Source organism: Gobio gobio (genome assembly GCF_949357685.1).
Source record: "Gobio gobio genome assembly, chromosome: 19".
NCBI lineage: Eukaryota > Metazoa > Chordata > Actinopteri > Cypriniformes > Gobionidae > Gobio > Gobio gobio.
Window position 1 is genome coordinate 31339152 of NC_137112.1, and position 23636 is coordinate 31362787.

The following is a 23636-nucleotide window of genomic DNA, read 5'->3' on the forward strand; positions in this document are numbered from 1 at the left end:
CTTGTAGTTTTAAAGACACGTCTGACTTATCTCAGTTTTTAATTATCATCTCTGGGTGAACATTTATTGAAACAGACGTGCAGTCAAAGTATGAGTACCAGCACACACTGGGGCGGTGCGAAGACTTCAAAGGAGCACAACCTCCTCAGTCCTTTAAAATAAGCCCCTAAATTATTATGTAAGGAGGAATATTGTGCAAAACAGGCCGTGCATGAAGAAAAGGAATGAGAATCTCAGGTTTGGCTCTCATTATGGAGTCATGTGCAGGGTGAACAGACATCTGGTTTGAGTAAAAACAAAAAACAAAAAGCCCACGGCGGGTTGAGATCCGCCTGTCCCCGAATCACAGGAACCTCCAAGGGTTGCTCATCAAGGGTCTGTGGGTAATCCAAAACACACAATGTTGGTTTCAGTGTATGGGTCCACTCAACGGTTCAGTCCGCAGTATGTGCACAGATAGATGACTGAAGCTAATGTATTTTTATTTTCCTTTCCTGCCAAGCGCATACTGCAAGACCGAAGTCTGCAACTAATATATATATATATATATATATATATATATATATATATATATATATATATATATATATATATATATATATATATATTATTTACATTATACATTATTCTGCTGGAAGTAGCCATCAGAGGATGGGTACATGGTGGTCATAAAGGGATGGACATGGTCAGAAACAATGCTCAGGTAGGCCGTGGCATTTAAACGATGCCCAATTGGCACTAAGGGGCCTAAAGTGTGCCAAGAAAACATCCCCCACACCATTACACCACCACCACCAGCCTGCACAGTGGTAACAAGACATGATGGATCCATGTTCTCATTCTGTTTACGCCAAATTCTGACCCTACCATCTGAATGTCTCAACAGAAATCGAGACTCATCAGACCAGGCAACATTTTTCCAGTCTTCAACCGTCCAATTTTGGTGAGTTTGTGCAAATTGTAGCCTCTTTTTCCTATTTGTAGTGGAGATGAGTGGTACCCGGTGGGGTCTTCTGCTGTTGTAGCCCATCCACCTCAAGGTTGCGTGTGTTGTGGCTTCACAAATGCTTTGCTGCATACCTCGGTTGTAACGAGTGGTTATTTCAGTCAAAGTTGCTCTTCTATCAGCTTGACTCAGTCGGCCCATTCTCCTCTGACCTCTAGCATCAACAAGGCATTTTCGCCCACAGGACTGCCGCATACTGGATGTTTTCCCCTTTTCACACCATTCTTTGTAAACCTTAGAAATGGTTGTGCGTGAAAATCCCAGTAACTGAGCAGATTGTGAAATACTCAGACCGGCCCGTCTGGCACCAACAACCATGCCATGCTCAAAATTGCTTAAATCACCTTTCTTTCCCATTCTGACATTCAGTTTGGAGTTCAGGAGATTGTCTTGACCAGGACCACACCCCTAAATGCATTGAAGCAACTGCCATGTGATTGGTTGATTAGATAATTGCATTAATGAAAAATTGAACAGGTGTTCCTAATAATCCTTTAGGGGAGTGTATATATATATATATATTTATTTAGACCGAACAGAAAATGCTTCCTCACTTCCTCTTGTCTCAGAGACTCTCCACAGTCAAAGAGATGATGTTATGATTATAACATTATCACCTATATTTTATGAGGTAAAGGACATTTTTATTTACAAATATTTTTTTTTACCTTTACCTTTAGGTCATCCTAAATGCACAGTCTAAGAAGAGAATGATCTTGCAATTCACCCTTTGCCGGGAGTGTGATTGACAGGCGATCTGACCAATCATAATCCACCATCCGCTGAATCCGCCATTTTTGTCCGACAAAGCATTGAAGAGAGTTCGTATATTAACGTCTGTGGACTTGAACTTGAAAAACGGTGTGTACTGACGTCTTTCCGCGGTTGAAACAACATTCCTTCTGAAGTTCATTCACGTTTATTTGATACTATAAATGAACTAGAAGGAAGAGATGATCGGTTCATAAGCAGCTTTAACTGATTAAAGAGCCACAAAGCGGTATTTATTGTTTACATTTCTTCAAAAAAATGACAACATTTTTGAGTTGTGACTTTGCTTCATATTAAAAGAAACCTGCTCTGTCGTGTCTGTCAGTGCGTTGTCAGTATCCTCTTTGCTCTGCGATATGTTTTTCACTGAGAAAATGGTGTGGTGTGAGAGAGTGGCTTGTCGGACATAGCAACAGTAACTAAAGGGGGCGGGTCTTTGCGACCAGTCAATTGATGCAAGCAGTCTCATTCTGTTGAGTCAAGTGCACCATTCACCAGAAACCAACAATCTAAAAAATACTAGGTTGTTTTTTAACCACTTTTGTTGGTTTACATTTTTTTATTACATTTTTAAAACCCAACGGTTGGGTTTGTCCATATTTAACCAAAATAATGGAAAAAAAACAACCCAGTATTTTTTTTTAGAGTGAAGTCTTTAAATGTACACGCTGATGACCTCTTGTAGTCTTGTAGTCTCTATCTTGTAGTGTGTTTTTCGCTTAAGGCTGTTTGGGAAATTGGGAATTTACACAGGTAGAGTTTATGTGTGTAATGTTGGGCATACCGTAGTGCAGCTACATTATCTTAAAGTTCAAATCAAAGCTGGGCTGATGAGGAGAAGGAACTCAGTTCTTTGAGCATACACTCAAATGGTGCATAGTACAGAAAAAAAATGTAATGAATAATGCTTTGATACATTGGAACACCTAAAATGGCTCCAAGTCAATTGTGCTAGCACATCAGAATACCGATGAGGAATAAGCTTGGCTCGTCTCCTCACCACCAACATCAGATCAGTGTGAACCTGAGCATGTTTGTGGAGGGGGGAACAAAGAGAGACCACATATTAAGAGAAAAACAAAGAGAAGTGATGAATTGCTTCATTAAAAAAGCATTAGTAGAAGTGTGACCCAGTCAGACAAGCAATGTCCCTGCTGCACAATGCCGTACCTCACTGTCAATGCTGAAAATCCTGCTGATATCTTATACCTTATGACTGTATTCGGGCTAATCACTAGGGCTGTATCTCCGCCAATATTCTACATTTACAGCCAAAAAGAGCTTGTCTTTTAGCATGTACTGTAAACTAGGGCTGCACAATATTGGAAAAAACTTACATTGCGATATTTTGCTTTTCTGCGATATAAAGACAATTTCACCAGATGATTTGAATAGCTCTATTTGAAAAGAATGAATCATTCTAGAATAATTGGGCAGATTTTGTAGGGGAGTGAATCTGCATAGAAAATAATAAACAAATTATACGCAGACATATACAATAGAAGAAAGATACAATTGAAATAAGCAGTGCTTTATGTTTTTCAGGTAAATCTAAAAATAACAGTCTTCACTGTTAAAATATAACTCATATAATTAATTAATTAATTAATACATTTGATCTTTTTTAAAGCTACAGGAGTCATTTTCTCTTTCTCTTTTGTTGTTTGATCGCCATTGCAACTGTGTGTTTACATTTTCTAATCTACAGCCATGGCTGACAGAGCAAAACTACAGAAAGGTACATTAGGCTGCTGTCCATTTTCCATTGAAACAGCTTCACAAACTTTCTGTGTTTGAAATATTCATATTAACACAGAAAAACTGGGATAAAAGTTTACAGCTTGGATATAAACAATGGTAGCGCTCAAAACCACCTTTTGAAACTTACGTGGCGCTTCAAATGACGTTTGTCGATTACATTGTTACGTCACCAGGAGGCGACAAGTGAAAAATGTCATTGAATCATTCATTCAAGAGATTCGATCAAAAAAATGCTGATTCATCCAGTAATGAAACACGTAAAGTATTAATGAGGAAGTCATTGAATCATTCAATTTTCAAACTGATTTTTTTTTTATATTTAATTCAAATGAATGAAAAAAAAAATGTTATAGACTAACATAACATTTAGTCAGAACCTCCGGTAAATTACGTTATTTTGTTTAGTTGTCTGTTCAGAATCGTGCAGCTCTAAGCTATATCATAAAAAAAAAAACAGATCAACCTAATATTAGGGTGCTTTCACACTAGCAGTTTTGGTGCACACCAGGGTTCGATTGACGTCAGAGTCGTCATGATGTGAACGCGGTCTTCCGAACTCGGGTGCGCACCTGAGTCCGCTTAAAAAGGGTGGTCTGGGGTACGATTCATGTGAACTCCGCTACGGTTCGCGGAAGTGAACCGCTATTAATGACGTATTAATTGAAAAAAAATGTGTGTTTGTGTGTGTTTCACTCATTTTCCTGACGAGCGTGACTGACATACTGCAAGCAGAGAGCTGTAGATTTAGAGCATTTGCAGTACATTCGCAGCAGATAGACGCAAGTGCCATTACGTACTGAAGCTTTAGAAACAAAACCAACGGTTAAAAAACAAAAAATATAAAAGTGAGGTGAGCAACGCTATGCATTTTGCCGCCTTCAGGCTCGCTGTCGTTACTAAGCAACCGGGTAAACAGCTGCTGCTTTAATGACGCAAACACACCCCGGTTCGGACCCAAATAATATAATATGAACACAGTCCAGCGGGGGCAGGGGGAGGGGGGGAGCAATCGAACCAAGTGTGAAAGCACCCTTAAACAATGTGAATTAGGCACAGAGAAGAAACCTGGTCGTGAAAATGAGTAGTGAACAGCGAGATGAATGTTAAATCTTGTGGAGAAGACATTCTACTTGTCAGACTCAGAGTTGATGGGAAAATAGATGCCTACAAAAGTTTTGGGTTGGAGGAAAACCATCTCTGTGGTATTACGATGAAGGGAAAGTTTAATTATCCTGAAGAGAGACACACCTAAATATCATTCTTAGGCCCATAAATTTACAAAAGATGAAGGTAGATGTCTTGTTTTTGGCAGCCAATACTTTCCAGTCTACCACATAATACAATAGTCAACATAGACATTTCAGAGTGTCTGAATGCAAAAGTGAGGATGGAAAATGCTATATCATTCCCACAATGCTTTGCTATCTCAACTTCACAGCTAACCATTGTTAGCTTTGAACCAAGGTGGATTAAACCAGTATCCAGCTGGATGTCAAGTAAGGAAGTGAGCCAGAAAGCCACGTAGCGGTCAGTCAGTAACTGTAATCAAGAACCGGCCTAACAGAGGCAGGAAACAAAGCAGGCCTTAACACAAAGAAAAAATCTGTTTCCTCTCTTGACCCAAGAGACTTCTCAGACATCCAATACCTCAGCTTCAATTGTTTTTCATTCAGGCCAGGTTTATTTAGAGGAACTGCTGCCCTTTATTCTTTATTTATTGACTTTTAAATTGAGGATATGAATATGCTTTTGTTGATGTGCAAGGCTTTTTATAGCTCCTCACTTATGTGCCTTTCAAAAACAACTTGAAAACAACTCTTCAGTCCAAGTCTTTCTATATGTTGGATCGTATTTACAAGCAATGTAGAGCCAAGACATGTGGATATACACGATAGATTATAATTATTATACAGGCAATATAGCCTGTGGTCTCTAATGAAACTCGTTGAAGTATGCCACATGGAAATTAATATAAAGCAGAAAACAACATGCAAAGTGTGTGGTCAACCTTGTGTTAAAACGTCATGTGTTTGCAATTATTAAATGTCTGGTTAAGAAGGGGGAGGGGGAGGGGGAGGAAAACACCAAAAACCAATGCGTCATATTTCATCCTGAGTGACAAACATCATTTCAGGGGTTGCGAGAAAAGTAGGAGTGAGCAGACCAAGAAGAAAAGAACAATAGAATAACAGAGACCGCTTTGGTCCTGCAGGTCTACACAATGCTCTTATTGTTAGTCCAGAACCACAGCAGATCTGGAAAGAAAGAAAGAGAAAGAAAAGACACCAGCCCTCTCCAAAGACTGTGATCCTGACTCATGTTGCACATTCCTACAGGTCTCAGGTCTGTTGCTGTGCGAGACGTGGACTCTGTTCTCACAGTGGCCGGGGTTTAAATGAGTGGAGGAACTGAAATGTCCTTTGGGCAAGACAGAGTAGAACATGCTTCCTCATTTGAATAACTTCTTGTCTCAAGAGACACTCCACGGAGTCAAAGAGAAGATGTCGATGAGGCTCGATGCGATGAGCTGGCGTTCTGATTTTGCATAGCGGACAAGCTCATGGTGGAATGTGTCCGTTGGCGGTATGCAAATATCAGCACAAATACCACTAGATTCATTCAAACCGTGTCACTGTTCGAGCTGACAAAGAGCCAAAGACAGCCATCTTAAAGGGACGGTTTTCTGAAAAATGCAAATTCTATCATTTACTTATTTGAATTTCTTTCTTTTCCAGGATGTTCATGCTAGGGGTGTGCCATATCATACTGTCCACGATAACACCAGTACAATTTTTTACATGATAAAATAGGGTCATCTCGCGATATCAACGATAAAGCGACGCAATGTATGGCGCATTTACGTTCCTTAGCGCGCACAACGACATCGGTCTGAAATAGCAGCATGTCAGCCTCCGATGACGATTTAGTACCTAAAAAGGGAGCTACCCGGTTACAAGAGGTCAGACTTCTCAACAACTGACAGAGCATTAACCACTTAAACCTGTTATTGATGTTTGCAGCACAATATTTGACCGGAAGGGTCAAATTGACTGTTATTTTCGTCAGTTACGGCGCATTTTATCTAGCATTCTGCCCGCTTTGAATTGGACACAGAGATAAAGTAGTTCGTAAGATTACATTTATTTGAATGGATGAATCAGAGCATTTATTTGACCTAATTAGGCTATCGATCAAGAGAAAGAGAGAGAGAGAGAGAGAGAGAGAGAGAGAGAGAGAGAGAGAGAGAGAGAGAGAGAGATTCATACCTGTGTGACTGTGTCTGTTCAGCGTCTCTCTCAAAAATGTAGATGTGCGTGTATTACTTAAAAATAGCAACGTAACCCCATCGTTGCTGAGAAATATAATGGAGTGATCCAGTAGCTTAGCTATTTTATTGCTAAAAGTCGCAGGACAGCGTTGTTGATAAGTTTCTGTGCCCCTGAATGCGCAGTGCGATCTCCGCTCTCTTTATGTGAGTGACGTAGGCCTGTGTGTGTGTGTGTGTGTGTGTGTGTGTGTGTGTGTGTGTGTGTGTGTGCGCGTTGCGCGTTCATCAGAGGTCTTACGGGTGTCCAACGACATGAGGGAGAGTAATTAATGACAGAATTTTCATTTTTGGGTGAACTAACCCTTTAAAGGATGCCTACTTCAATTATCAACTTGTGCCCCAAGACTCTTCATTGCGGAAATCAGTCATCTTCAAAAGAGGAACTAATGAAGAACAGCCACATCTGTGACAAGCAATCCATAATTAGCACTTCTTAAAAGGTAAGCCCCTTCCTGTCTGGCATCCTCCAATCAGGACGGCCAAAACATTAGGGAATATATCCAAAGTGTCCACTCTGACCTCCTTCATTTGATCCCCTCTTTAAATTTAAAGTACTGACTGAGTCAATGGTTCGGGTCTTAGAGTTAACATCACAGTCTGGTTTGATGTCGCCGACTGGCACGTGTTCTCCTGCCATGCATAACGCAAAGGTCCACTAAAACCAAGACTGCCCATTTCGGTCTGACAAAGAAGTAGATGGAAGAGAAAATGTAAATGGTTTTCCACTTTGCAGGCTCTCTCCAACCCTCCCCCACACCTTCCCTTGGCTGAACGTCGGGAAAGTGCTTGATGACTTTACCGTGCCTGTTTGAAGGTCTGCTGGACTTCAGGACATTTAGCGTGGACTGACAAAGAAATCACATTATTTAGTCCAGCGTTACCTATCATGGAGATGAGCCATGAAAACGAGCATGTGAGCACGAATTTCATGCTTGCTAACATATTTAAGAACACTGAAAAGGAAGGTGGTTTGAAAATAGCTGGTCCCTGAGCACATTCGTAAGTGGAAGCAGGTTTGTGAAGGAGTGAGCGTCTTCCCTTGATCACATTCATCTGTACGTTTCTGATCCAGCTTGGCAGTGCATTTACATTCGGATTGGGAATCACCTGGTGTTCATTTGTTAAGGAGCAGAGTGGAAGATTAATTAGAGAGAACAGAAAGTCGATACGGCCATTTTCACTTCCAGAGTAAATTATGCTGATGCAGTACAAACAGCATAATGGAGTTTTGATGGGTGTGATTTCAGTCTTTTTCCTTACTATTCTGTGTCAGGTAACAGTTTGCGCATCTAACCATGTGCATCCAGCGGGATCAGGCATCTGTTCTCAATTATGGCCTTTCTGTTGCGTCCACAAACATTGTGCTGTGTTTGTCCTTTGGTTGATCTGAGGCATTTTAGTACATTATAGCTGTTAGAAAGAAAGCTGATTAATTGGTCGAAGAGCTTAGATCCCTTTCTAAGGTGATTGCAAGTGTGAGAACCACTAATATGGTATGAGAAAAGCTGCAAAGACAACTTCCAACAAGAATGAGTGAATTCTGTTTTATGGATGTAATTTGGCCTCCAGTAGTTTCTCAAATACTATAAATGAAAACTTAGATCAGGACCAAGCAACAGGGTATCCTGATTACAGCGGAGGCCTTCACCCTGATCCAGGTCAACTCCCTCAGGGCTGGTCCTCTGACAGGAAGTCCAAAAATCGGGGGTGAGTTTCCAATTCAGAGGAACACAATAGCAACAATACGTGTGTGTGGTGCACTGTCGCCCCCTCCTTCTTCTCCTCTTCTTCCTTAAACAAACATCCTTCCTGGGGAAGAATATTTCAGATCAAGTCAGCATTTCTACATACATTTACATACTTCATTCTAGCACCGCAATGGGCACACCGTCCATTCCTCTGGCTCATTAAGCGCTAAAGTGGAGCGTCTTTGGCCGGAGCGGTAGCCACGGATCAATGCTGGCCTGTTCTAATTGAGGCACACTCGTTATGGGAAGGGTATTAAGAAGGACAAGAAGAGATTAGTGGAAACGTAATGATTTGTTGCCGCTGCAGCATGGATAAACAAAGGCTGAAGCAGAGCTGTAAACCTAAATGACTTGCTCCTCATTGACCTTGCAGATGAAGTGAACTTATTGGAATGGGTGATGCTATTTCTCTGAAATTAATATAACTAAAATTAACATATAATAGGAATCACAATGGGATGACTATCTATCTATCTATCTATCTATCTATCTATCTATCTATCTATCTATCTATCTATCTATCTATCTATCTATCTATCTATCTATCTATCTATCTATCTATCTATCTATCTGTCACAGGGTGTTTTGGTGATGGTTCATGTTCATTGTTCTTGGTTCTGTTTCCAGTTTATGTTCATGGTTATGTTTGAGTTTGTCATGTTCACAGTCTTGTCATGCACTTCCTGGTCTTGTCATGTGACTCCCATGCCCTCATGTGATCTTGTGTCTTGTCCTGTCATTGGTTCATTGTCTCATCACTGTTCACAGGTGTCACTTGTCTTGTCATTAGTCTGTGTGTGTATTTAAGCCCTCATGTTTGCCATGTGTCTTGGTCAAGTATTGAATATTGTAACCCGCTGTCGGTGAGTTTCGTTATGGTTAATGCCAAGTCCTTGTTTTGATTTATGTTAAGATTTATGTTTTGTTTGGAATAAAGTACTGCACATGGGTCCTTCAACTTGCCTCCAGTGGAGTAACTCGTTACACTATCTATCTATCTATCTATAGGGGACCATATAACCATTTCTACAGTTGGCAGCGCGTCAAAAAATGGAGCATTTCACACCACAAGCGTTCAGGGTCATTTATAGTAACGATCTTTCAGCACTACATCCTCTTAATATTTTTATTTAGAGCCAAATGTGCTTCCTTCAAGCCCTTTCCGCTCTGTGCGCGTTGCTTCGCTCTGTCTCGCCAAAGATGTAAAGTTCCAATTAAGAGTAGGGGTGCACCGATCCGATATTAGGATCGGATATCGGCCGCGATACTGACAAAATAGCTGGATCGGGGATCGGAAAAATTAACAGATCCACAAGCCGATCCAGGTGTTTTTTTCCGTCGCAGCAGAACCTACGTCATTCGTCAGCTTCACGTGTGTCGCATGCTAGAAGGGAGCGAGCCAGAGAGTCGGCTGTGTGGAGGAGATATTTCACGCTTGCCACGCCAACTAGTTCGTCGCTGTTTCGAGGGTATTACTGCAAAGTCAGGGTCTTTCCTGCATTGACATTTTTTTGACGGCCAAAGCCTAATTTGATGAGTTATTGTGATTTACGAGTGATGTAGAACAGATGCTGCGCTTGTGACTGAGTGACAGAGAGACCGATCTGAGAGCTCCTCCCCCGTGCGCGCTCTCTGGGTCTTCAAAATAATCAGTGTTCGCTCTCATATTTCACATATTAATCCAAATCAAAAGCTCGGAAGACCGAAACCATGTTGCACGTGACACATTCGGACAATTTTGTCCTTGAATTATCACTGGGTGTGAATTGCGCTCAAAAAACGTTGACTCTTCTCTGACCAGCTGACATAAAGCATACTTTCAATAAGCGGGAGACAAATTATATCCAGTTATGAAGTGTTTTCTGTGTGTTGACATCTTTCGCGATGTTCTAACAGATGGGATTCGCACACAACGCGTCTGCTAATGTCCGATTCGTGACCTAATGACTCCTTTAAACCGAATCATTTTAACGACTGGCCAGAACAACTGATCTGTCCAACACTGAACTCATGAACTCAGTTTATTAATTTACTCAGAACGCAACTGAAATGAGAACACAAGTGTGCTTACCCATTTTAGCAAGAGTGGGTAGTAAGAATTATTTTTAATTATCAACAGTATTTCATCTTATTTCTGTTGACAATGTGTAGTAAAATAAATAGGCCTAGCCTACAATCATTTAATCTGGAGTGAGGTGAAACCAGAACAAAGTTGTTATTAGCTAGCTGAAAATTTTTATTAAATTGCATATGGTAGAAAATTAGACTATTTGTTAATTTGTAATGCTACTTTTTAATATTGATATGATTATATACCAAAACAATTATCTGTAGTGTAAAAAATGTTTGGTAACTGTCAGATTACTATTGTATGTTTGACCAATACACTGTTTTTTGTTTCCACTGCTACATTTTATTTATTTAAAGAAGTTAGATTACATTCTATTTTAGATTTGAATGCACAATTGTTTTTTAAATAAATAAGAATTCAACACCTTACATACATCTGTTATTTTGTCTTAGTTATGTTTAGTTAGTAAAGTCTGGTGCCTTTAGTCTCTTCAAGGAAGGTATAAGGTGGAAGATATACAGTTTATTATTAATTCAACAATATATCGGATCGGTATCGGGTATCGACAGATACACAAAGCCCAGGCATCGGTATCGGTATCGGGACTGAAAAAGTCGGATCGGTGCACCCCTAATTAAGAGCTGCAGATACCACGTTATTTAAACAACATATCAGAACCACGGTGAGCAGAAGAAATAGATTATTTTGCTAAAACACTGCAGCAAATAAGAATGCAGCAAATACAATTATTTTTATCTGTAAAAATAATGGTCTGACTCCGACCATTTAACTAAACCAGGTTACAGGGCATATTGCAGGTAAAAACATTTTTTTAAATGAATATATATCTTTGTATGAAAATACCATATGAAAAGTTAATGCAGGATTTAAAATGTTTTAAAAAGACATGAGGGCACAAATTTAGTAGAAGTGACCTCTTCTTTGACTTTGTAAAAAACGTTTTTTGTTTTTTTTAACATTGCGTCATTTTACATCACGAGAGGGAGTTATTTGCCGGGCTCTGCGTTGGCTCAGTGTAGAGTAGGTTGGTATTCAGTAGATGTTATAATTTTTAAAATTATTTAATGGCAAAGGAAGACAAACTTTAAAACTTTCAAAAAATTATTAGCAATTTATAGAAGAAAAAAAATTACTGTTAACTTTGTTTTGTGCTCATGATGAGTTTTGATTATAGTATTGTTTGTTTGTTTGTTTGTAGTAGTTACTTAACAGTAAAATATAAAAATGGTCCATATTTTTCTCAAGAGGAACCTGCCCCGGTCCCAAGGCCTTCTATGTGTCATACACAAGGTCTCTGAAAAAAAACTTTTTTTTTTTTTTTTTTTGGGGATAAATATATACTTTTTTGGTAGATATTCATTGGTAAATATTCATGGACATCACAGCTTTGGCTCTCGGGAACCAAGATTCCCATCTTTAATGACTTTTTTGAGTGTTTCGAACTTTTTATTTTGCAAAGTACTACGGCTGTCCCGATGGAAATGTATAGCTGTTCAAAACAGTAATGTTCGGACCTCTGCTGGGAAGGAAATATGGAGGCCAGACCTCTTGGAACTTTAATTGAATAGAGGTGTAACCCTAAAACATAAAGAGGTAACATCGCTTGTTTTGAAGTAATTAAACTCACAGCTTCTTTGTTAATAGAGGGAAACGCTGAGCAGACAGGTAATTCACACGCGCATCTCTCTCTCTCTCTCTCTCTCTCTCTCTCTCTCTCTCTCTCTCTCTCTCTCTCTCCTCTCTCTCTCTCTCTCTCTCTCTCTCTCTCTCTCTCTCTCTCTCTCTCTCTCTCTCTCTCTCTCTCTCTCTCTCTCTCTCTCTCTCTCTCTCTCTCTCTCTCTCTACAATGAATTCAAATAAATGCTATAATTCACTCACTGAAACAAATGTTAACTTGCGCACTACTTTATCTCTGTATCTGATTCAAAGCAGGCAGAATGCTAGATCTAACGAACCATAAGTGACAAAAATAGACGCCATTTTTACCCTTCTGGAAAAACATTGCGCTGCAAACACAAATCCAGCTTTAACTTTTCAATGCCAGCAAAACACTATGGTATAAGCGGTTAGCTGTGCATTAAATGTGATTTGAATGCACTCCGCGGAGGAAACCTGTGCTTCGCGTCAGGTAGTTCTTTGCTTCCACGTTGTGCATTAAAATTGTTTATTGCACAGCTAGCCGTGGATTGTCCCTTTCTGTATTATATACATCATATATATTATATTATATAACACATATATGTGCGTGTGCAAACTGATCAGCAGATGCTGGCGATCTTAAAACGTCAGATATCAGACAATTAATCACTATGGTCTTTATATCACTCACAAATGTTAAAGGTCCTGTTCTTCGTGATCCCATTTTTCAAACTTTAGTTAGTGTGTAATGTTGCTGTTAGAGCATAAATAACACCTGTAAAATTATAAAGCTCAAAGTTCAATGCCAAGCGAGATATTTTATTTAACAGAAGTTCCCTTTCAAAGCCTACAGCGAACGGCCGGTTTGGACTACATCCTGGTATTTCCTGCTTTAATTACGTCAGTAGAGCAGTTTGTTGACTAACCTCCGCCCACAAGAATACGCGAAAAAGGGGGCGTGGTCTTGTTGCTCCCTCGTGGAGAAGAGGGAGTGTTGCGTTCGGTTCGGTTCGGTTGCGTTTGTCGCCATCAGACGCTGTTATTTTCATCCCGGAGTCAAATCACCTTTGTTTGGCCTTCAGGGGCTGTAGTTTGAGCGCGTTCATATCCCCGTTATGGTAAGAGGCGTGACCTTCTCGGGCAACGTGTGCTAAGCTGCTGTCGAATCACAACACGGGAACCGCTGGCACAATCAGAACTCGATACGTATTTCTGAAGGAGGGACTTCATAGAACGAGGAAATTCTCAGGCCGTTTTGAGGACAGTGAAAACAGCAGTATACAGATAAGTAAATTGTGTGAAAAATACTGTGTTTTTTTACACATGAAACATTAACACATGTTATATTGCACACTGTAAACACAATCAAAGCTTCAAAAAAACACGAAAAACGGGACCTTTAACATATGTCTTTCATGATGTCGCTCTCAGATCAGCTTTTGCATCTTTCATTCTCAACCAATTAGCCTGCCTGTTCAAAGCTCCAAACAACTGTGTGAAAATACTAAACCACTGCTAATGAAACCAACTGAAGGTTCTCATTCCATTCCTTTTTGCCAGATAAACCCAGCCGCTTGAGTTGTAAAGACTCCACTATTTCGCTTGTCGGCAGAAACACATGCGGTTACAGAATGAGAAATGAGCAGTCAAAGAGTGAGAATACAGAGGATGCTATCCAGAATATAGTATGACCCTGATCAAAAGCAATGGTCTGTTTTGGGCCTTATACGTGCAGTGAAATGGGATGAACAGTCATCATTACTGACATTCAGACAGGGAAATGTGTTGAGAGGGAAAATGTTAGCAGGCTTTCACACCCTCCCCCAAAACCCCAACATCAGCACTTCAAACAGAATTCAACAGTGACCTACATATATGCGCATCAAATCGCTATTAAAATCAATTCATCTACAAAAATCGCCACCTCTAATGCATTTTGCACAATATGCTTTCTCTTGCGCAAACAAAGAGCAGCCATCTATAAAATACAGGAACTAATGGCAAATGAATGAAGGAAATGCTATCTTTAAATCTTCTTTATAACAATATCCCAAAACGCTTCTAGATCTTTATGGTTAAAAATGCACCAGGCACAAAGTGTAAAGAGGGGAAAAGCATCTTCCAGGACTTTCTTTTTTATTACAGATGCCAATTAGACCCGACAATCATGTTGTTTCCCACAGCTTCAGAAAGCCCATAGTCACTTTTCAATTGCTTGACATGCTCACTCCCTTTGTCTGAGGGATTATGGCTACATTAACCAATCCTTCCATCCAGCTGTGGAGAAAAAGCACAGCTGTACATTTCCTGCCAGTCCTCGAAAATTCAAGCCCAGTGTTCCATCCCATTCAGTTCTTTCAGGTATGAGAAGCTTATACCTGAGCCATTAGGGAGTCTTTGAGTTGAGTTTCATTTGTGATTCCTTTTTAAAGCATCTGAATGGAGAACCAGAGGTATTGAGATTTGCAGACAAGAGACTGTTGAGATTCTGTTTGCCTGTAGCCTATGGATTTTAAGGGATAGGTCATCCAAAAATGAAAATTCTGTCATCATTTACTCACCCTCAACTTGTTCCAAACCAATATGAATTTCTTTCTTCTGCTGAACACAAAAGAAGATCTTTTGAAGAATGTCGGTAACCAAAAAGTTGAGGGGCCCCATTGACTTCCATAGTCTTTTTTCTAGGAATTAATGATATATAGGCCACCATATCAGTATCAGCCGATGTGTTCATTTTTAATGAACGGCCAAATAAGAAAATGTGGCTGATATATTAAAGCTAATAAATAATGGATTATTTCCTTCAGCTGAGACATTTCAGATTCGCACTTTTCGCCATGATGTTTTTGAACTGCTTGAAATATGATTGAAATTAGGGCTGGGCGATATGGCTGAAAACTGTATCACGATATAATGTTTCATGTCAGTCAATATCGATAATTATTGATATGTTTTATGACCCATTTAAAATAAGGACCAGGAAAAGAATGTTTTACATTTAATCATTTTTATTTTAAACTTAACCTTCCTCCGATTACAATCCACTCTGTTATAAAGGCAGAAATGTCCATGGAAAACACTCAAATAGTTAAAATATAAACACAAGTCTAAAATCACAATGAACATTAATTATCTATTAACATTAAGGTGCAGTGCCTCCGTAATTTCTTTGTTACAGTTACCGTTTAGATGCTTTGTCATAAGGCACTGATGCAGAGTAACATTACCTCTCCATGTAGTTTCAAAGGCTGAATCCGAAAACGCCCCCTATACCCTTAAATAGGGCACTATTTGAGGGGACAGCCATTTGTAGTGTCCAAAACCATAGTGGCACTTATTCTATCCCACTTTGCACCGCAATAACAAGTGTACACACAGCGCATGTCCGAATTCGCTCACTTGTTTTCATTCACTCCTATAAGGGAATAGTGATTGAGGGTTTAGGGGGCAATTTCGGATTCAGCCAAAGTCAAGAATAGCACAAACGAACGAGGCACGCACGCTGTCAGCGGAGGCTCACGCTGAACAGTCTTGATGGGGTAGCGGTCAGACATATAAAATCCCAAAAACTGCCATACTGGCAAGCTGACTTGTTTTCCTGTTTTATCAACAATTTCCTCGCTGCGGCACTCATTTTCCACTTAACACTCCACGCCAGTTCTGTTTACTGAAGAATGAATCCAACACGAGACAACGATATGGCGCAACCAAACCTGATACGGTTACCTGATTGGCTGTTAGCGTGTCACTCCCTACGTTGCTTGGTTACCACAGAGTGAGTGCCTTTGTTCATGCAACCAACTTGCTTCGCAACCTCTGGTTTCTTCCGACGAAGAAAAAAAAATTATCAATTTTTTTTAAATTATCAATTTTTTTATTGATATTGATTAGTGTCTATCACGATACATATCGTTATCGTTTTATCGCCTAGCCCTAATTGAAATTAGGGCTGTTGTAATGAATTTTGTTAGTCGAATACAATTTGAATATTTAAAAAATTAATACTAATCGAATGTTAAAACTACTATTCGAATGGGTTTAAAAATCAATAAAAAATTTAATTTGTTGACTATCTTTAGCGAAGATCTCAACGGATCTCGAGAAGCGATACAGTCACAACAAAGATGCATTCATGTTGCTTAATACCGCTAGCTACCTCGACCCGCGTGTCCATCGGCTAATTCATTTGGAACGAGACCAGCAGCAGGAGTTACGTGAGAAAGTAAAAGCGGAGCTGATAGCGATTGCGGAGGAAAGCTATGAGGAAGATGAGGAGGGAGCAGCCTTGGCGAAGGGGACACAGTGCCAGGAGAAAACCGCTCTCAGTGTTGGGCGATCTTTTTGGGAATGTTTATCTCCAAGGCGCAGCCGCAGACGCATGGGGTGGTAAGCCTACCTTGGACATTGGCAATATGTTGCAACAAGAAATGCTGATCTACGAGAGTGAGACCCCGCTACCCACCGACGGTGATCCACTGTCGTGGTGGAAGACATCAGGGTCTAATGGTGCGTTCACACCGGACGCGAATGACGATTCGCGCGAGTGATTTACATGTTAAGTCAATGCAGAGACGCAAATAGGCATTTCTCCGGTGTGAACGCCACATAAGTACTCTCACATTGCCCAGCTGGCACGACGCTACTTGAGCATCCCAGGCACCTCGGTTAGAGCAGAAAGGGTTTTCTCCACGGCGGGGATTATAGTAAATAAAAAACGATCTGCACTAGATCCAGAAAACGTAGATCGCCTTGTGGTTTTGGCCAACAACCTTTAGGACCAAATCTTGATGAAAGGGCCCTCGCACATGCACCGCCACCCGGTGGCCTCAGGAAAACAGTGAATAGTGGGCGACATGCATTTAAGCGGGTCAATATAGGAGAAATATGGCAAACTCACTTCAATGTGCCACACTTCTTTCTGCCAGCAGGTCGCACTTCGACTATAACTGAATATTGCCATGTAGAGTCTTCAGGTCAGGACTATTATCAAACGTGAAGTTTGAGGCAGATCGGATATTGTATACCTGAGTTACAACAACTTCCTGTTTAATGGCGTAAATCACATACAGTAGCACGTATCCACGTGTTGCAAGATTTATTGTGTTACTAGCATGTTTGGGATTTCATGGCATATTTAAAAGTGTTTCTGGGAATGAATTATAGTATAAAGCATGCCATTTCCTGTTGCCAGCAGGTGGCCTTATGACTAACTGAATATTGGCATGTAGATGTGTTTAGGTCAGGACTCTTATCAAACATGTGAAGGCCTTTAGATTAGACTGACCAAATATGATGTTGATCTGATTAAATCTCTAGGAGGAGTTCGTTAAAGTACAACGTCTGAAAATGGCACATTTTGCAACAAAAAATAAAAAATATCTGACTTCCTGTTGGTTTTCAGATTTTGCACGTAGAGACTTTTTTGTAGGTATTGGGCTGTTACATGTGTATACCGAATTTCATAGCTGTACGTGAAACGTAGCAGGAGGGGCACTACGTTAGGTGGCGCTGTCGAGCCATTTTGCCACGCCTAATTCTGAATACCATAACAGACGTAAATTTTCGCCAATTTGGACGCGTTTTGAAAGTTTTGTGAGTTTTCGAGCGTGTTTAGGCCCCCAAAAAAGCGATTCATTCAGGAGAATAATAATAATAATAATAATAATAAACTTTCGAAATCCAATAGGGTCCTCACACCATCGGTGCTCGGGCCCTAACTAATGAATGAAATTCGAATGGGATAATGGAGGAAGATTGACAGCCCTAATTGAAATCACTTCAAAAAGTGTGTAACATGCTAATTATAATGAGAACATTATAATTGTTGTGCTTAGGACACGATTTTTAATGGTTGTAATTAAAAGGCTCTCAAAAATGATATAAAAATCTGGATTTAGATTTATCGGCCAATATGTCGGTTATCGGCTTTCAAATACAAAGAATTATCGGTTAACGGCCAAAAATGTTATATCGGTGCATCCCACATTTTTTTCATATCTTCTTTTGTGTTCAGCGAAGAAAGAAATTCATACAGGTTTGGAACAACTTCGAATTTCGATATTTGGGTGAACTATCCCTTTAAGATAAAAGCAACTCCAGGGCTTTGGGAATAAGGACACGATTTTGATGGAAAAACGGTATGTTTCAAATCAAGTTGATGTTAATCAATGATAATCCAGTTAGAACTGTACGCAGCTTTGATCTGTCTCTCTCGGACTTCTCCAGTTTCAGATTTTCTCCTCATGTCTGGTTGCCTCAGCACAGAAATGGATCACCAAGCAATTACCGCTTCCTCTTTCTGCCGCTAATTCATGACAGATTATTTAGCCAAATCAGCACTGTTTCACCAGGCATGGCTGCTTTCGAAATCTAGGCCATTTTTCAGTGTGTGCCCTTGAAATTCCTGAGAGAAGAAATCATGCTTATTATTGTTTCTTTCCAGTTCCTGTCAGCTCAAGATTATTGAGCAAAATTATCTACAAGCATTTTGTTTTCAGGCATGGCAGAGTAATAGGGATTTGCTTGTGGGGGAGGCTGGAGGTTAAATTTGGCAAGGGGAAGTGATATGACACAGCATCCAGAGAGAGGAGCTGGAGGAGGAACAATAGTGCCAAATTAATATCAGGTTTATAGATTCACATTTTATAAACTGAAACACATTCTCTTCTTGCATGAAAGCAGATCAATGTGTTGGACATTATATGCTTCTTGAGGATGAGAATGAAATTATTATTTATCCTCTTTAAAATGGAGATCTCATCACTAAATCAAAATTATGTTTATTAAACAACCCAAAACTATCCACTTTCAAAAAGTTCAGAAAGAGATCATAATACTAATCAATATGAATTGAGCGGTTTAGTCCAAATTTTCTGAAGAGGCTCGATCACTTTACATGATGAACATATATAATATAGGCTTTTAAATCGCATACAAACATTGATCAGCGGACATAAGACACTCAACCGAACCTGCTTGACAACCTGCAGGAACAAGCCTCTTGTGGTAGCTCAAACATGCTGCTTAACACTGAACCTCATTGGTTCTCGAACGTCAAGCGAACATGCTTGAGCTTGTAGGTTTACTACAACGGATGTGTGAGTTGATGAATGTTTATATGTGAATAAAAGCCTAAATTCAATCCGTTCATCATATAAAGCGATCGTGTCTCTTCAGAAACTTGGACGAAACCACTCAATTCATATGGATTCGTTTTACGATCTCTTTATGAACTTTTTGAAGCGTCAAAGTTTTAGTTGCGTATAGCTGTCAATGGAGGGACAGCAAAAAGCTCTCATATTTCATCAAAATATCTTCATTTGTGTTCAAAAGATGAATTCAAGTCTATGGGTTTGGAATGACATGAGGGTGAGTAATAATCATTTTATGGGGTGAACTATCCCCAATAAATGAATGAATGAATGAATGAATACCATTAATTTTGAAGCCATTTGTGATTAGTGGAAAGGATTTATGTGTATATAAAGATATGACCAAAAGCACTTTTTAAAAATGTATGTTTAGTCATTTCAATGACTTTTCAATTAATAAAGATTTCATTAACTTAATTTACTTTTGACATGGAAATCAGTTTTTCAGGGAATAAAGTTCCCTGAAACTTAAGACTGTTCACTGGTCTTAGCTGGATTAATATGGTCTCCCAGTCTAATTATTGAACCAAAACCACTCTAAACCAGCCAAAAGCCCAGCACGCCAGCTTTTAAGCTGATTTGAGCCATATTTCCATGCAAAACTTGCATTTAGACACCCTAAACCTGCATGGCTCATGTTGTTTAGCAATTTTTGTGTCACAATGACCTACTCGAATAAAACTTTCAAAGATGAGAAACTCAGTGACTCTTATTAAAGAAGATTTCCCCACACTCAGCAGCAACAGGCAGGACTGCTCAATTGTTCTATTCAAAGTGCCAGTGACCGGCCAAATACACAAAAGAGCAGGCACACATAACGGCGTGAATAACGTGATAGGGAGCTTCACTAATGAAGTGAATCATTCAATTCGTCTCTCAATTAAAAACAGCTTCGTTTTACTTCATCAGGCAGATGTTTCTATGGGAACGGAAACCCCTCGCGTGAGACAAAACACGCGTTGCGTACACACATCTGTGCGAGTGAAGAAATATGCGAGGTGTATTGTTACAATTACTTTACGAAATACTATTACTCCTCAAAAACAGAACAAAATCACATTCCCTCTGCCTTCAAACTAACACTTTAAACTGTCACCACAGCGTAAACGTTAATGAGGTTACAGCCCTAACCGAACTGTCACCTAGCATCACACCTTTGCTTCATTCACGTCCATTGCTGCCAAAACAACTGTTTTCTGTCAGATAAAACTCAAAATGTCCTTTAAACGTGTTGTTTATTCCATGACCTACAGTAAAACACCAATGTCAGCCAACCTGTCATATATTTAAGAAAAATCAATGTTGAACAGCACCGCACCAGCTCGTATAGAGACACGCAGGGCAAAAGAAAACGCCCTGCCTTGTCTATACGTACAACCTACACAAGCTAACTGAGGGAAACAATACAGAAAAAAACAGCACAAACGCCGCATAAATAACATAATAACACCGTGTTCAATAGTAAAAAAAAACCCTGTTAAAAAGGTTTGAGATAGTATATATTGACCATATCTCTACACACGCAGGCGACTGACTGACTCGCACATCTATCATTCCGTCTGGACACATTGCCACATGTGGAGAAGAGCTAGCATTGTTTCTCACAAAGTAAAAAAAAGCGTTTTTCTACCGTAATACGACTGCGTATTGTGCTCATACACTCATACACGAGCTCGTGCATATGCACTGTAACCTATCAAATACGAAACACGATGATAGCCGTGTAAGACAGCACATTAGTGAACACATTTCACTTACCTTTAACTTGCGTTTCATATTCGGCTATAATTTCCTTGTCCTTTCGGAATTTAGCCGGAGACGTCATATTGATCGAAACGGAGTCCTGTCACAGCGAGTAACACCGCAGAACAAAAGCCTCTTCGCCCGCACTTCGTCTACAGATATCCAGTGAATATGTAGGAATGGAAAGCAGTGGATGGGTATTGTCTCCTGTCGATGATCAATCACGCCGCATTATTAGTTGAAGCTGCCGTCTGCTTCCTAGGTGGAATGTGTCCGTGAACGCGCACGCGAGGAATGAAGCAAAAACAGAAGAGTTTCATCCCACCGTTCACTCACACTGGATCCGCGCTACTAGACGCAGCGCCTTCAAAAGTTTCAGCCTTCCTCCAGCGGTCAGACGTGCGAGTGAGTCTTCTCAGTGCAGGATGAAGGCATGGATTACACTTCCCAGCATCACACTGCACACACAGGGGCAAAGAAAAGTTCCCTGGATCAGATTTCTAAAGACTAGTTCCTTCCAGTAAACTTCCTCAAACTATTTTCGTTTTGATTCATTTGTTTAAAAAAAAAAAAAAAAAACATGTCCTCTTTACAAACCAGCAATTATGAAAAATGTACACTGAACCACATTATTCCGATATATGACAGATGTTTATTTACATGATAAAAAAACAAGAACAATAGTTTTTGTTTAATAATATTTAGGCTTGTCTTTGTCATTTGCATGAGCAAGACGTACATTTAACTGTCAGCAAAAAAATTCCTGGCATTTCTTTCACATTTAATCAGTAACATTCCCCAAAGACAAATGTGCAAAGATATTTCACACAACAGTATGGCTTTAATTAAAAAACACATACTTTTCACCCAGTGTCATAGGTGTGGAGAATCATTCTGACATGCAAATGCAAATGACCAATCCTGACAACATAACTGATGTCACAAGATAAAGCAAATGTCCAGTATACTGGATGTTTTAAAAGATGGGGTTAAAGAGTACTTTAACATGCTCAGATCATGTAGCTACACGTTTAAATAGATGCTCCGGGATTGTAGAGGACTTTAAATTATCAGTCCTAAATGAGAGAGGCCATGTGTAACAAGAGGGAGTTTGTCGAGTAACGTGATGTGAAAAGCAGAGGCCCCTGGTGGCTCTCTGAATAGTTCTGGGCTTTCCTTAAGGAGACCCCTGCATTTCATCCGGAGAATTGCGGAGGTTTCTCGCGCCTGATGCGCCCGTATCATATACTGCTGAATTGATTATTTAAACCACTTACCTTAAAAGGCGATTTCCATGTCTAAATTCGAGTTTCATCTACTAGATTTCTCCCTCAAGAGACTTACTGTTGCTATTCTCTGGATTTGCCCAAACTCAAACCCCGCCTCTTTTCATGGAAGCGAAAGAGCAACCCCCCTCTATTGTCATTGGTTACAACACACGAACACGACATGAACCCAGAAATTGCCAAAAGACACATTTCTGAGGCATTGGTATTGTTGTATCTTATAATTCCATCACATGCCGCAGATTAAGAAAGGTTTGAGTGAATGAAATAATTTAAAACATTCACTAAAAACGGACATTTTAAAATCTTATTGTTTTACTGTTGGTTTATTTTATTTCTGTTAATTTAGCTAATATCGTCCTTGTGTTTATAAAAAAAATAATTATCAGAAATTATTTTTGTCGATGCCTCTTTTTTATACATTTCTCTTTTTGTAGCGCTGAGTCGTGAACAAATCTTTCTTGTGAGTCGGATCTTTTTAATGAATCAGCTGAACCGATTCAAAAAACATATCTGAACAATTCTTTGTTCACAACGAGAACTAAACGATTCACATAGTAACGAGTTGGTCAAGCAACCTACGCGAACTAATTGTGAAAAGTAAAGGGAAACCAAAGTGAAATGTATGGGTTGCTTAAATGGGGCATGCCCTCTTCGGGTGTGACAAAAACGTCTTTCCATGCACTTGTGTAACCTCACTCCAAAGTTCCAAACTCAAAGGAAGCTTATTCACGCCTTGTACCTCGCAGGACTTGGCGAGGAAACGAGGCAGCATCAATTTGACTCACTGACTCAATGAACTGAATCTCTTGCGAATCAATTTTCGAATCACAGTTTCTTGCTGAGGTGTTTTTTTTAAATACATTGAAACATGCAAAAGCTAATCAGCCAAGATATCTAAATGGATATTGTTTTTAATGTAAATGCAAATATATTATATTTATGCTTTAAATAACTTTATGTCGAACTGAATCATTGCTGCAACAAACTGAACAAGAACACGTGACATCACAATAAACATCCTAATTAATAAGACTATCACAATAAACATCCTCATTAATAAGACTGAATCGAAATAAATGTATTAAACGGCAATATGTGCCCACATATGT

The 23636-nt window shown here is 39.6% G+C and overlaps 1 protein-coding gene across 2 annotated transcripts in view; it reads right to left on the bottom strand.

Moving 5' to 3' along the window:
• The window catches only part of srgap2 (SLIT-ROBO Rho GTPase activating protein 2), a 114910-nt gene extending 92291 nt beyond the window's left edge, over positions 1-22619 (bottom strand). For both annotated transcript variants that reach the window (XM_079844357.1, XM_079844355.1), the window contains exons 1-2: positions 22516-22619; positions 21254-21696 (exon numbers count right to left, since the gene is read on the bottom strand). In XM_079844357.1, the coding sequence (XP_079700483.1) occupies positions 21254-21320 (67 nt within the window). In that variant the 5' untranslated portion in view covers positions 21321-21696; positions 22516-22619. The remainder of the gene's footprint in view (positions 1-21253; positions 21697-22515) is intronic.
• Positions 22620-23636: the final 1017 nt, after the last annotated feature.